The sequence below is a fragment of the Aspergillus ibericus genome (genome assembly GCF_003184845.1).
Source record: "Aspergillus ibericus CBS 121593 unplaced genomic scaffold BO80scaffold_50, whole genome shotgun sequence".
NCBI lineage: Eukaryota > Fungi > Ascomycota > Eurotiomycetes > Eurotiales > Aspergillaceae > Aspergillus > Aspergillus ibericus.
This window is the reverse complement of record NW_020292148.1, coordinates 89,205-102,839: the sequence shown is the minus strand read 5'-3', so window position 1 is coordinate 102,839 and position 13,635 is coordinate 89,205. Positions and strand designations below refer to the sequence as shown.

The following is a 13,635-nucleotide window of genomic DNA, read 5'->3' as shown; positions in this document are numbered from 1 at the left end:
ACCAATGTTATTTACAAAAAAGGAGAGCTTTTCAACAAGTAGCATTAGTGGTGTAGCGGTAACATTCAACCCTTCCATGTGTGTGAGGTTGGGCTCTGGGTTCGACTCCCAGCTAATGCATCTGTTGAATTTACTTTTTGGCTCGGGTAGATTGAACCCCTCATCTTCCCCCTTTTTTGCTTCATCAATCAAGTCACTATAATGAAATTATAAAAAGCATTAAATACATAGAATCCTCATCTAAACATACTTTCAATCTAGTAACAGCTAATAAAGCATCATGCAATCTCTCGCGATCTCGACCACCAGAACCTCAGTCTGGCACACCAACGAAAATATAAATAGATCCCACTTGAACTCAACCACCAAACCTAAACCCAAGGCAACCATCGACATTCCATCCAGACTATTCTATCATGTCTCACCACCATTTTAATTCCCTCGCTAGCCACCATCTTTCCTTTCTTTTTTCTAGCTTTCATGGAGATCTAGACCGACCCACTAAAATCGTTTCCTGACAGCCATAACTCAAACCGACGGTATTCCTAAGATACATACATACATACGGCTAACGTCCCAACAAAACTAATTCTCTCTCAATCCCAACTAAAGGCGTTTACATATGTTAAACGGGCGCCTTTTAGCGCCAAGGGATATTTAAAAAGGAAACTTCAAGCTATTGGGGGCTGAAGATACGGAGTCCTGCAGCCACCGTATTCGGCGAATATTTATCTAAATCGGGCTCGGTGAGTTGTTTGGGGGGTTTCTTGAAGAGAGAGGGGTGGTGTAGTGTGTGCAGTTGGTTGTGTAACGGCTTTCTGCGATGGCGATGGATTGGGTACTGGGGATAGGTGATTTGAAGGGAGGGGTAGAAGAATAGTTTGAGATATAACTGAGGAGTAAATTGTATTATATCGTTGAGGATTTCTTTCATATTAGTTTACTAGCTATTAAGTTGATGCTATTCTTCTGTGAGAGGACCCGAAACATATCGCCCAATATGGTCTCCAAACTGGAATCATCTTCGTTGATAGAAGGAGAATACATGCCTCCTCAAGGAGGTCTCCTCTCGATCCTCCCCTCCTCCTGGGTGCCTTATGCGGAGCTCATTCGCATTGACAAGCCGCATGGAATCTTTCTCGTCTGGGTCCCTCATATCGTCGGCCTGGCCTACGCCTCCGCCATCGGACCATCACCGGCTCCACTTCGCACACTCTATACACAGGCCCTGCGCCTGATGCTCTGGGCCGGTCTTTGTCGAAGTGCAGGCTGTGTCTGGAATGATATCGTGGACCAGGACTTCGATCGAAAGACAGCCCGATGTCGGACCCGACCTATTGTCCGCGGCGCAGTCACGTCCTCGCAAGCATGTACCTGTGCGGCTGTGCTCTTCTCTCTCGCCTTCCTTTCTCTCCGGGATATGTCGACCAATGCTATGAATGTGGCGGGGATAGTAGCGGTACTGTCGCTCGTGTATCCGTTCTGTAAACGATTCACGAGCTTCCCGCAGGTGGTGTTGGGCTCATCGTTGGGGTTGACGGTCGTGCTGTCGGCGTGGTCACTGGATGTGGATGTGTTGGAGGGGGGGAATCGTGTTCCAACAATATGTTTGATGCTGGCCATTATGTTGTTGATTGTGTTTTATGATGTTCTGTATGCGACGCAGGATACGGCGGATGATGTCAAGTCTGGGGTGAAGGGGATGGCGGTCTTGTTTCGAAATCATATGCTGGCTCTTCTTTGGGCGCTGACTTGCGGCATTGCTGGTATGCTTTCAGTTTTGGGAGTATTGCTGAATATGAGACCGCTGTATTTTGTGTTCTCTGTAGGAGGGTTAGTCCTGGGGTTGATGGTGGTTGTAGGGTTGATTTATTTGCCCTCTCTTTCTCGATGGCGTGGTTTGTCTGGATGGGTCTTTGGGATTGCTTTCGCAAGTTTTATAGTTGGGTTTTTTAAGTGAACATTATCGCAGATTTTCTTTGGGTGTGTGAGAGAAGTACAATTTGCCATGAGACATGTCGGAGCAATGCTTCACTGTTGCAGTGACTTTATACGTCCATCTCCAAGTGAGAAGCTTTCGCGCCATCGTTCTGTCTGACCAATAGGGCACGGAGTGTAGGCAATAGATCTCATCGGAGGATCAGAGGGCTTTAGCCACTGCCTTAGCTGTAGTGTCGGCTGAAATTCACAACCTGGCTCAATGATTGTATCTTGCTCACAAGGCTTTGCTCACGCTCTCCAATTTCCCAGGATGCCTGGCCCAGAAGGACACCGGCAGTACTCTTGCCAAACATGGGTGTCGTACAGCCTGGACCCTGCGCCCGTAGATTGTCTTGACAAGCATACGAAACATTGTCCACCTCATCATGTAGAGGAATGTGCGGTGGATATGCATACAGCGCCTTGTGCAGGTGATCGAGCAGGTATGTAATCGTGTGAATGTGAAGGCAAGTCTCCAGCGAGGATCCGCTGCGGCTTTGACTGGCAGATACCGTTGGATCCTGATATAGACAGTTGATGATAGTTTCGAAAACGTACACAATTTGCGTGTAACACCCCATCACGAGGAAGATTAGTGTACTTGCTGGCATCGACTCTCGCTTGGCATCAGTCTCGGTAGATTCACCGGAAGCAGTGTGTGACAATTCATCGTGTTGAAAGTGGGTGTTTGAGTCCAGGCTGTGAGAGGCGCCTTCAGATTTGGTACCGGAACTATACATGCTGCAGAAAATATTTGAGCTAGGCTGGCTTGCCAGAGGGAGATGGCTCGAGCGAGGACATGGCGTGATATATGCCATGAGATCAATTAGCTCCCTTGAGAATTGGACCATCTCAACAATCACCTCATTCTCCCGACCAGCTGCAGGATTGAGGGATTGGGCAGTTGCTATTCTAGCTTTTCCCGATAACCGAAGAAGGTTCATGTTGAGATTTGCGAGTCTCGGAAGACAAGTGATGAACTTGTTGGGGGGGAGTCCTGCATATGAAGGTATGCTGGCGCCAGCCTGAGTCGAAAGCTCACCCCACTTGTGGAATGTGTCCTGTAACTTTCCACCGGTGAGGACATGACATGTAGTCATATTTCGAGGTGTCTGTGATACCATCGAGCCTTGACCGTGGGACGAGCTCGACGAAACGGCATAGTGAGGCATCGATTCATCCTTGTACATATCGCCGTACGATTGGGGATAGTGCGGAGCCTCTATCTCGTTGAACCCAGGCGAAGGTTCGTTCTGAGATTCAAGAATTGGGCAATCATAACGAGGGCCGCTCCCTGAAAGATGTGTACGTATTACTATGACCGTTCTGCATGCAGTCCAAAACATGGAACCGTGGATGCTCAAAGGGAATGGAAGGAGAGATGAAAGATGTTATGTACCCTCAGCTGACCGTGCCGCCATATTCTGGCCTAAATCCAAGATCTCAGCGTTCCCATCTGACTCTTCACCGTATATCGAAGGAATCGATCGTGTGGCAGGTATGGTAGTATCCATAGGTACCTCAGTGTTGGATGTAGTAGGGAAAGAGGCTCGGACCGGCTCCGTCGACTGCGGCACAGTTGAGAATTGATCGGGGTCTATTATCCAACCGGATTCGCTCAAATCGTGGCCCTGGGGCTTGTCGGCTTTGTAACGGCCTAATGTCATAAGATGTTGTTCACCTAAAATATGGAAGCACTGAAACCGAACCGCTCACCCTTTTCTGGTTCTTCAATGTCATCCTCTGTGCTCCCGGAAATCCTGAGATGTTCTGCATATGGTGTATGCATGCCATTTGGCAACAGCCTGGGCTTTCTATTGCGTGAGTTTGGTGGACGGCCGACCTTGTGAGCTACGCTGCTGGTACATGGTACCTGAGCTTTCTGGCAGCGAAGGCATGGTACGTTGTGGCAACTCTTATCAGCGCCCTGAGAGCGAAGGCAACGCAGCTTTTGTCCATGACATCGGTCGCAGGCATAACGTAGAGACTTTTCCGAGCCCGAGGAGGGGCCAGACTTGCCTCCAGCCATGAGTCGTGGCTAAGCACCAAGTAAGATGGAAGAACGCAGATGTTGAAAGGCTGGGCAAAGATGAAGGATGGTTTGCAGTTGGGTGACAATCAACATGGGTCAGCACGTGTCTGTAAGTATACACAGCCCCTGACGCCTGTTACGAGGATGCCACAGGTACAATTCCTCATCAAAAAAGATGCCCGCACAGTAATATCAACCCAAGTTATTGGGATGGAAGTGTCACCGACTCATTTTTATGCCCCTGAAGTGATATGACTGAGGTCCCTTGCCGGACGACCAGCAGCTCCTGGCTACAGGTCAGGCCCTGCCCATTAATTATTTACACCGGCAAGCAAGAACTTTGTTTATCTGCTCTCAAATAACGGGTGAGCTAAGATGGTACGTACGTTTATATCAGCGATCTGTGGATATGACACCATTTGAAGAGTGCTCAGAATTTTGTTATAGCCGGTAAGATACCTGGTCCAATGTCACAGGCATATGTTACTACCTTGGGGGCTGAGGCTGTACCTCTACTAGATCGTATGCGACAGTTACTCAATGACGATTGGTGCGGGGAGAAACAGGGGCAGTCTCGGCCCTTAGGCGGGGTGCTAGTACTTCCCAGGGGCTAGTGGCCGTACTTTAATCCGCCTGGTCTGCCGCTGTCACCGCCACTGCCCAAGGATCTTCCCTGACGAGAGTTGGGGCTGAGTTAGCAGACATCGAGCTGATAAAACAGCCACTAAAATGACCAGGGTTTGCCGTTGCTGTGTTGCTGACCCACCCCGTTAGTCGTTCGCTGACTGTCAGTTGAAAGAATCGGAGATTATTGACACATTAACGCCATGATCGAGCCTGTTCCTCTCAGGGTTCCCCTTGCAACTGATCGATTTCGGAAGTCTAGAGCAAGATTCTAAGACCCATGAAATGGCTCCAAATTCCCCCGTGAATCTAATTTTAATTGATGAGTTTCCCCAAAGTTGGCTGGTTTCTGAACTTTCTCTCAATCAGTACCTGAACCCCCTTGATGGCCAAGACTGACCCATAAACACTCTCATCCCGCAGCCACTACCGAACTCAGTCAGACTCTCATAAATCTGGGACTTAGATTGTGCATTGAAAGTACCCCAGCCTTTGCACACGCGGCATGCGAGCCACCGCGAATGGCTTGCGATCCGCAACACGTAAAATCAACGCAGGCTCGAGTGCCCAAGGAGAGAATGTGGTCTGCTGTACCAGGTTTCAACCTGGGTGGTAATCGCAGAGTTAGCCTTACCGGATGCGATAAGTGTGCTCGAGTTGTTTGCATCCAATTCGATCAAGTATGGTGTTTGATTTAAAATCCAACGGCTTCATTGCAGATACGACTAATGGCGCAGGATCGTTCTCTAACAGCGACCGGGAAATTATCGACTATTGAATTCTATCTTTTTTTTGACACATTATCCTTCTTGCTCGTATCGCCTGGACGACGTAGTCAGATGTTTGCCATCAAGTCTTACTTTTCTGCTCTTAGCCCTTATGTCGTGCATACCGATGTTGGCTCAAAAAACGAATGTTGGACTTTACTTATTGGTTATCTCTTGCGTTAAATCCAAAGGTCTACAAGGCTTTGTGGTTATTGGCGCACGACGGACCCGAACACTCGGGTCATTAATGGCTTGGGAAGGACAAGACTTGCTCAGACTACTGAACTTTATCTCACAGGACCTCCTTTATGAAACTGCTCACTTCGAGGAAGAACTCATATATTGCAAATATTGGCGATATACCTGTACCACAAATATGGATCAAGGTCTTCGTGCATTATTATCGGTAGTACACAGAACAACGAGTGGCATGATCGTCCCAGAAATAGGACTTGGAATCCACGTACAGGTCCCCGGCTATGCTGCAAATTTCGAGTTGCAACTCCTTGGCCCTGCGGTCCTGTTTCAAATTGTCCCTGACAGTACATTGCGGCTGTGCACGAGAAACATAATTCATACAGGATCGGACAGGTCCACGATGTCCTCACGGCGTCCCATAGTGAAATCAACGGTTCCAAAATTGCACGTACTGATGAGACGTCTGGTCTACTCTGAGCTAATCGGTCTAGACACTTAATGTCTCCCAACGGTATTCAGGAACGGCCCAACCGGTCTACTTATCTCATGTACAAGGTGGGTAAGTAACGGCCTACCACAACACAGGGTTATTGTTGGGCCTAGCATGTTCTCAATTCCCACTTGAACAAGCTGTGTCGTTAGAATGACTGGCATACCAAGATGCGTGGCCCCACTATCGAGTCTAGTGGCTGTTTCAGCGTCCCACATAGGCCATGATAGAGGCCCTGGGCTGCAGGGATCATGTAGATTGCTTACCCTCTTCGAGATTACAGTGATTGAGGCGGTGCACATTATTCCAGGACTGACAGCATAGGTCGATTAAACAGGATCCGTTCCTACGATCTCCTCATAATGGAAGGAGATTGACCAAAGCCTAAGATGCTCGCCTAGACCCACCACTCGCATGATCCATGCAGATCACAACGGACGATAGCTGTTCGGAGCATTGATAGCATAAACCCTGATTCTTTGCTATTAAGTTTGGATTACGGAAAGCCCCTGGGTATTGCACTTGCTTCCTGCGTGTAACGCGCGAGCGAGTCCCTTGAGATGTTAGTCTTAACGATGGACACCAGTTATCTCCGCAAGGATACGAATGCACTATAACAAGCTCCATCAACATATTGACTGCCAGTTGAGACTATGTACCTTCTCCCGCCAATGAAAGACAGGACGGGACCAGCTATGTCATGGTTGCCTGGTCTTGGTAGACTTCGTGTTCGGATTGTTGGACACACAAGTCACCAAACTTCTATCAACTGCAAGCCGATACACTCATAGGTTAATAATCATTCAGTAGCAGGGAATGATTGGTGTGCAGATCGTGATCGCGAAGGCGATTCCAGTCATTGCCACCATGTGAAATGATTGGTTACTAGTTGTGAAGCATGCATCCATGATTACGATATTAGTCGTGCCAGGAACGCAGGGCTACTTCTGAGCCAAGCTGGCAATTTGCGATGGTATCTGATAGGCTTGATATGCTCTCATTTGGCCACGAGCATCGTTGCGGTACACATGAGATAAAGAATGTGGACTGGTGGAAAGCTATGGAAGGCCTTCTGGGCATTCTTTCAACTTGCCACGAAACATGGCACTTAATCCCTGGCTATCCAGTAAGTTGTACAGCAAAGTCACCCAAAGATTTGGAGACTTTTCTGCAGCATACCTGCCCAATGATTCATCAGGGGTGACAGTGGTTTATTGCGCACGAATAAGCAGGAATACGACACGAGATCCGATGGGCTTGACACAAGATTACCTCCGCGGCCCTACGCAGACTAGCTATCTGACCAGATTCCTGTTTCCAGTAGCTTACTTTTCTATAGGCTTTTGAGATAAGTCAATCTTGGACGCGACTCTGAACTGGTCGTCTTTGTGCAGGGGAGGTGCTGACACGGACGATGGATGAGGGTTAGCAGTTGGAACATCCCATATCGCCAATTCAGCTATGCATGGTGTTCAAGCGCCTGCAAGGCGTAGACCGGTATGCTGAGCAGTGAGTCCTACCAGGCAGGGAGATAGGACCACTGCCAATTGTAAGGAAGAAGGTACAGGCGATAGCTACATTTATTTGCCAGAAAGGATCTTCTACACCGGGACCTAGTCGGAGAATTCATCTAGTGGTGATGGCACACTTCGGCGATCTTGCCGCAGACGGGTGAAAATATCCGACTTCAGCTCGGTGAGAATTACCCCAGTCTTAGTCTCAGACCTGGGCTTTGACTTTCGAAACCAATGGGGGAGGAAAAATGATACGTGCAGAAAACAGGGCTATCGACCTGCCCAGAATGAGCCCAAGGCCGAGACGCTTAGATGCATGCGGCAGGGGTGCTAAAGCAGCTGGCAAGAACGATGTACTGCTATTAATTATACCAGCGACATCCCGAGGAATTGTCCCTCCACCCAGGGGATCTTGTGAGAACTTAGCCAGCTTCCATTGTTTGGCACTGACCTCCATTCCTCTTTTAGTTCCACCGGTGGTAGTCAGTCCTACCTTGCCCCTTACATCAATTATACCACCATTCATTTCCCTTCCTTGGTTTTCTTCTTGCGAAAATGGCCATCCTTATACCATCGATACACACGCGCGACTCGTTTCCATCCGATGCTATTGCCATAGTGGGAGCTGCCTGCCGCCTTCCAGGAGCGGATACTCTGGAGGATCTGTGGGATGTTATTTCTCAAGGCAGGAGTAAAGTCCAAGAGATCCCTAGGGACCGGTGCATCATTGAAGAGACATTTCGTGGCCAACAGGATCAGGAATGGATGAAAGGACGGAGATTCTACGGCAATTTTGTCGCCGATGTCGCTGCCTTCGATAATGCCTTCTTCGGCATCAGCCCACGAGAAGCAAAATACATGGATCCTCAGCAGCGGCTTCTATTAGCCACCGCGTTCGAAGCCATGGATTCTAGTGGATATCTACGCAAGCACCGACGAGAAGATGGGGACACAGTAGGGTGCTTTATCGGATCGACCTACACAGAATACCTGGAAAACACATGTGCCTACAACCCATCGGCATTTACCGCCCCAGGCACGATCCGCGCCTTCTTGTCCGGAAAGATTAGCCATTATTTCGGTTGGACGGGACCGTCAGAAGTCATTGACACAGCGTGCTCAGCATCTCTCGTGGCCATTCACCATGCCTGTCGCGCCATTCAGGCTGGTGACTGCTCTATGGCACTGGCAGGAGGCGTTAACCTCATTACCGGAATTCACAACTACCTGGACCTGGCCAAAGCCGGCTTTCTCAGCCCTACAGGGCAATGTAAGCCATTTGATGAATCGGCAGATGGCTACTGTCGTGCGGACGGAGTAGGCCTAGTCGTCTTGAAGCCTCTAGACCAAGCTATCAGCAGCGGAGATCATATTTTGGCTGTGATTCGGGCGTCGGCTACGAATCAGGGAGGGCTCCACGCGCCTTCCATTACTGTACCGGATTCCAAGGCCCAGCAGAAATTATACCGCCATGCCATTTCTAAAGCAGGCATCTTGCCCGAGCAAGTATCTTACATTGAAGCGCATGGTACAGGCACGCGCGTAGGCGACCCCATTGAGATTGAGAGCATACGGGCAGTGTTTGGCGGGCCGCATCGAGCGGAACCATTGCATTTGGGGTCAGTCAAAGCCAATATAGGCCACTGTGAGACAGCTGCAGGTGTGGCCAGTTTACTGAAAGTCATCATGATGTTTTCTCACCGGAGCATCCCGCCGTTGGCGGGCTACAGCACGCTGAATCCTAAAATTGCCTCTCTTGAACCGGATCAGATAATTATCTCAAAGAAGCTCCTTCCGTGGACTTCAGAAAGTCGCAATTCATGTGTCAACAGCTATGGTGCCTCAGGGAGCAATTCTACCTTAATATGTTCTGAGTGGATGGGGGAGACAAACGTTCCGAGGGGATCTAGCCTATCCGGTGTGCCATACCCTGTGCTCTTGTCTGCAGCCTCAAAAGAGAGTCTGAAGAGATATGTCTGTGAGCTGTTATCATATATTCTCAAGTCCCCTTCGGGCATGAGTGTCGGCGACATTGCTTTTACGCTGAGTGAGCGACGCAAACATCATCAATTCCGGTGGACTACCACTGCCGCTGACTTACCCAGCTTAGTCCAACAGCTGCGTGCTGACATCCAACCCTTCGAGATCTCCAAGCAACCGAAGCGGGTAGTGCTTGCATTCTCGGGGCAAACCAAGCTCAACATTGGCTTACATCCCCAGCTGCGTGAGACGAGCCCCCGCTTCATGGCGTATATCGATGCCTGCAGCCAGATCTTGATAAACTTGGGACAACCCGACATCCGACCACATCTCTACAAGTCCGAGCCCATAGACGATGTTGTTATCCTACAATGTGGTACATTTGCGGTGCAATATGCCTCCGCGAGATGCTGGCTTGACGGTGGATTGAAGGTGGATGCAGTTATTGGCCACAGCCTGGGCGAACTTACTGCGCTTGCGGTCTCGGGAGCCCTGTCGCTGGCAGATGCGCTCAAATTAGTCTCGTACAGGGCACATCTTATGAGCAGCAAATGGGGCCCTGATCGTGGGACTATGCTGGCTATTCATGCCGACCAAGGCACCGTTAGAAACATCATCAATTGCGTTGCAACCGCCACCAGCTCGCCAGATTCCGAGACCCTCGAGATAGCTTGCTACAATAGCATGAAGAGTCATGTAGTTGTGGGCAATGAGTCATCTATAGCCGCGACTGAGATGATTTTACAGAACGATACCCAAAATTATGGCATCCGAGCGCAACGTCTGAATGTGAGCCATGGGTTCCACTCGCGATTCACAGAGCCTCTGCTCGGTGATCTTGTTGAATTTACCCGAACGATTGAGTTCCGACAGCCTAGCATTCTACTGGAGATATGTACAGAGCAGGGAGCCACGTCTATAACGGCATTAGGACCCAAGTATCTAGCTCACCACTCTCGAAAGCCGGTGTACTTTGTGAATGCCGTTCGACGCCTGGAGGAAAGGCTGGGCAGTTGTGTCTGGCTAGAAGCTGGCTGGCAGAGCCCTGTTGCGTCTATGGCGAGACGGGCTGTTGCGCACCCGGAAGCCCATATGTTTCAGTCCGCCGCGCCTATAGAAATGGCAGCAGCAAATCTCTGGCGTGAGGGAGTTGCCAATTCTTATTGGGCATTTCTCACTCCACGGGAATTGGACATCAGGCAGATCTGGCTGCCTCCGTATCAGTTTGATCGTCCGCAATATTGGCTCGAGTTTGTTGACCGTACCATCGAGGAGAGAAATAAACTTCTTTCAGCCATGGATCCGTCCTCACTCGACCCAAGACAAGCTGTCAGCCTGGTGAGCTACTGCAGCTGCCCGGATAGCAACAGTGGATCTCACAACTTTTGCATCCACACCAAGACCGAACGGTACACGCGCATTGTCAAGGGCCATGCAGTCCGCCAACGACCACTTTGCCCAGCATCCATGTACATGGAATGCGTAACTATGGCTATATTGCTGCTAGGTTCCGAGCTCAGCGGCAAGACGCTCATTTTCCAAAACATCAACTTCTATCGCGGTCTCGGGTGTGAGGAAGGTGTTGATGTGCACCTGCGTCTTGACTGTCGTGTCAAAGACAGCAGATGGAGCTTCACGGTTCACTCCACAAATGCAACCTACACAAAAGGCGACATCGATGTGTCACCTGCCGCAGATCCAGATTTTAAATTGTATGCTCATCTGGTGTCGCAACAGATAACGACGTTGCACAATAATCCGAAAACAGAGAAATTGTTGACCTACAGAGCCTATTCATTGTTTTCAAGGGTAGTCGTATATGGAGAGCTTCTTCGAGGAATTACCAGTATTACCCTTGCAGAAAACCAGGCCGTGGCGCAAATCAACGTTCCAACTGTAACGTTTGCACACCAGGAAAGCACTGCTGCAGCCATAGTTGATGCCCGAACTTTGGACACTTTCATCCAGGTACTAGGCCTGCTGATAAATAGCAGCACAGGATCCAACTCAGACGGAGAAGTGTATGTTGCCGCAGCGATAAACAAGATGGTGATCCTGCCATGCGACTTCCGATCTCCCCAGACATGGACAGTCTACGCCATGTTCTCTGCAACGGATCCGAAATATACCACTGGTGCCATTTTTGTATTTTCAGAGTCGGGCGAGATGCTTGTTCTAGGCTCGGGAATCCGCTTCGTTAAGACACAAGCAGCAAGATTAGAACGGATACTGGGAGGTCCTTCTTCACAAGCCACAACCTTAGCTCCTGGGGTTAAGCAGCCTTTGAATAACGATATTAGCGATGGAGCGACATCGCCCGCACCGAGAGTCAACAGTTACATAGACAGTCTGAAGGGAGTGAAAACTCTCGTCTCCACATACACCAGTGTCCCCGTGCATGAAATGGACGACAAGGAGAGCTTTGGTAGTATGGGTCTGGATTCATTGGCGACAATTGAACTGGCCGATGAGCTCAAAGCCAAGTTCGGAATAATCGTCAATTCAGACGACCTAATCGCATATGGCATCAAGGACTTGAAGAAGCAGCTCAATCTTCCTACGGAGAGGAAAGTTCCGAACGACGAGGGCAACGGCCACATGTCTAACCTCGCATCCATGCCCGACTATGTACCACTCTTTGATAGAGGAACGAACAGTCAGATCAAGAAGCGGAATCATCGTCCGAGCTCACGCCACAGAATCGAGACGTTAATATACAAGAAGGTTGAAGGTGTCGAGATCCCCGCTGATGTGTTCATCCCACTGGAAGCTCCACCGCGAGTCATGCCAATAGGTATAACCCAAACATAGCAGAGAGAGCCCATGACTGATTGCTCCTCTCATATAGCCCTGATGATCCACGGCGGTGGCCATATGACATTATCTAGGAAGGCAGTGCGACCTGCGCAGACCTCATTCCTGCTCGCCAAGGGCATTCTTCCAATAAGTATCGACTATCGACTTTGTCCGCTGGTCAACATCATCGACGGTCCCATGACGGATGTGCGAGATGCTTATGCATGGGTGCAGCAAGATCTCCCGCATGTCCTCAAAGGGAAGGTCGAAGTAGATCCTACGAAGATCGTGATCATCGGATGGTCAACCGGTGGCCATCTTGCCATGACGACGGCGTGGACAACGCGCGCAGCAGGCCTGGCGCCCCCACTAGCCATCCTCAGCTTCTACTGCCCAACCAACTACGATCCGTCCGGTAAGCCCATCGAATCAGTTGCTGGCTCCAGCACTAACACTTCTTAGCTCAGGCTGAAATGGGCAAACAATACCCTTCCCGAACAATGTCCATGAGCGAGATCCGCCAAGCGCTCCCCACACAACCAGTAAGACCATCCATCACATACAGCAGAACCTACTAACTAAATCCAGATAACCAGTCACTCCTTCAATACTTCTGACACCTCCAACCTAGGCTGGATTCAGCCCGGCGATCCTCTATCGGAGCTCGTCCTCGCCCTTGTCAAAGAAGAAAATGGCATGGGACTTCTCCTCGACGGCATCCCCACGGACGGCGAGCAAATCAAGCGACCGGACGCGAAACGCGCCGCGGCAATCAGTCCACTAGCGCAGGTTCGCGCAGGCTACTACCGGACCCCGACCTTCCTGATCATTGGCGAGGAAGATGAGATTGTACCGTTTCATTCGGCAGTGGAATTTGCCAATGCCCTTCAAGAGCAGGGGGTGAAGAGCGGGTTTCTGCCAATTCCGGGCGCGAGACATATTCATGATTTGTCGTTGATGCCTGGAGATGAGGAGTGGGAGAGGGGGGTGGCGCCTGGGTATAGGTTTTTGTTTGAGCAGATGGGATTATCTGATGAGGAGGATTAGTTGGTGATGATCATGGCGGTGGCGGGGTATCTCGGGTTATTGTTTGTATCATGTCATGCTGCTGTACTAATTTGAATGTGCTGTTTTGGAATGATCAGATAGTCTATAAGATGTCCCTTCATCCTATGTTGACTCGCAGCAAAGATAAAAGAAAGATGCCCGGGGAATTGCCAGGCACCCTACCCAACCCAGCCTAGCGCCACCCCA

At 49.8% G+C, this 13,635-nt stretch overlaps 3 protein-coding genes and 1 non-coding gene across 4 annotated transcripts; 3 read left to right on the top strand and 1 right to left on the bottom strand.

Moving 5' to 3' along the window:
• The first annotated feature begins 41 nt into the window (after window positions 1-41).
• Window positions 42-120, top strand: BO80DRAFT_t264. Its single transcript has one exon. It is a non-coding gene; the product is annotated as a tRNA-Gly (tRNA).
• Window positions 121-1,045: 925 nt separating this feature from the next.
• BO80DRAFT_458548 (4-hydroxybenzoate octaprenyltransferase) lies at window positions 1,046-1,960 on the top strand (the record flags this gene model as incomplete). The annotated part of the gene is made up of 1 exon (XM_025722288.1): window positions 1,046-1,960. The coding sequence occupies one exon, from the start codon at window positions 1,046-1,048 to the stop codon at window positions 1,958-1,960; it is 915 nt and encodes a 304-aa protein (XP_025571283.1).
• Window positions 1,961-2,162: 202 nt separating this feature from the next.
• BO80DRAFT_438155 (Zn(II)2Cys6 transcription factor domain-containing protein) lies at window positions 2,163-4,009 on the bottom strand (the record flags this gene model as incomplete). The annotated part of the gene is made up of 3 exons (XM_025721027.1): window positions 2,163-3,274; window positions 3,380-3,637; window positions 3,697-4,009. 3 exons carry the CDS (start codon window positions 4,007-4,009, stop codon window positions 2,163-2,165), a joined length of 1,683 nt encoding a protein of 560 aa, XP_025571282.1.
• A 4,151-nt stretch (window positions 4,010-8,160) lies between these two features.
• On the top strand, window positions 8,161-13,509 carry BO80DRAFT_505068 (ketoacyl-synt-domain-containing protein; the record flags this gene model as incomplete). The annotated part of the gene is made up of 5 exons (XM_025724458.1): window positions 8,161-11,297; window positions 11,394-12,379; window positions 12,434-12,796; window positions 12,844-12,923; window positions 12,970-13,509. The coding sequence occupies 5 exons, from the start codon at window positions 8,161-8,163 to the stop codon at window positions 13,426-13,428; spliced, it is 5,025 nt and encodes a 1,674-aa protein (XP_025571281.1). The 3' UTR covers window positions 13,429-13,509.
• Window positions 13,510-13,635: the final 126 nt, after the last annotated feature.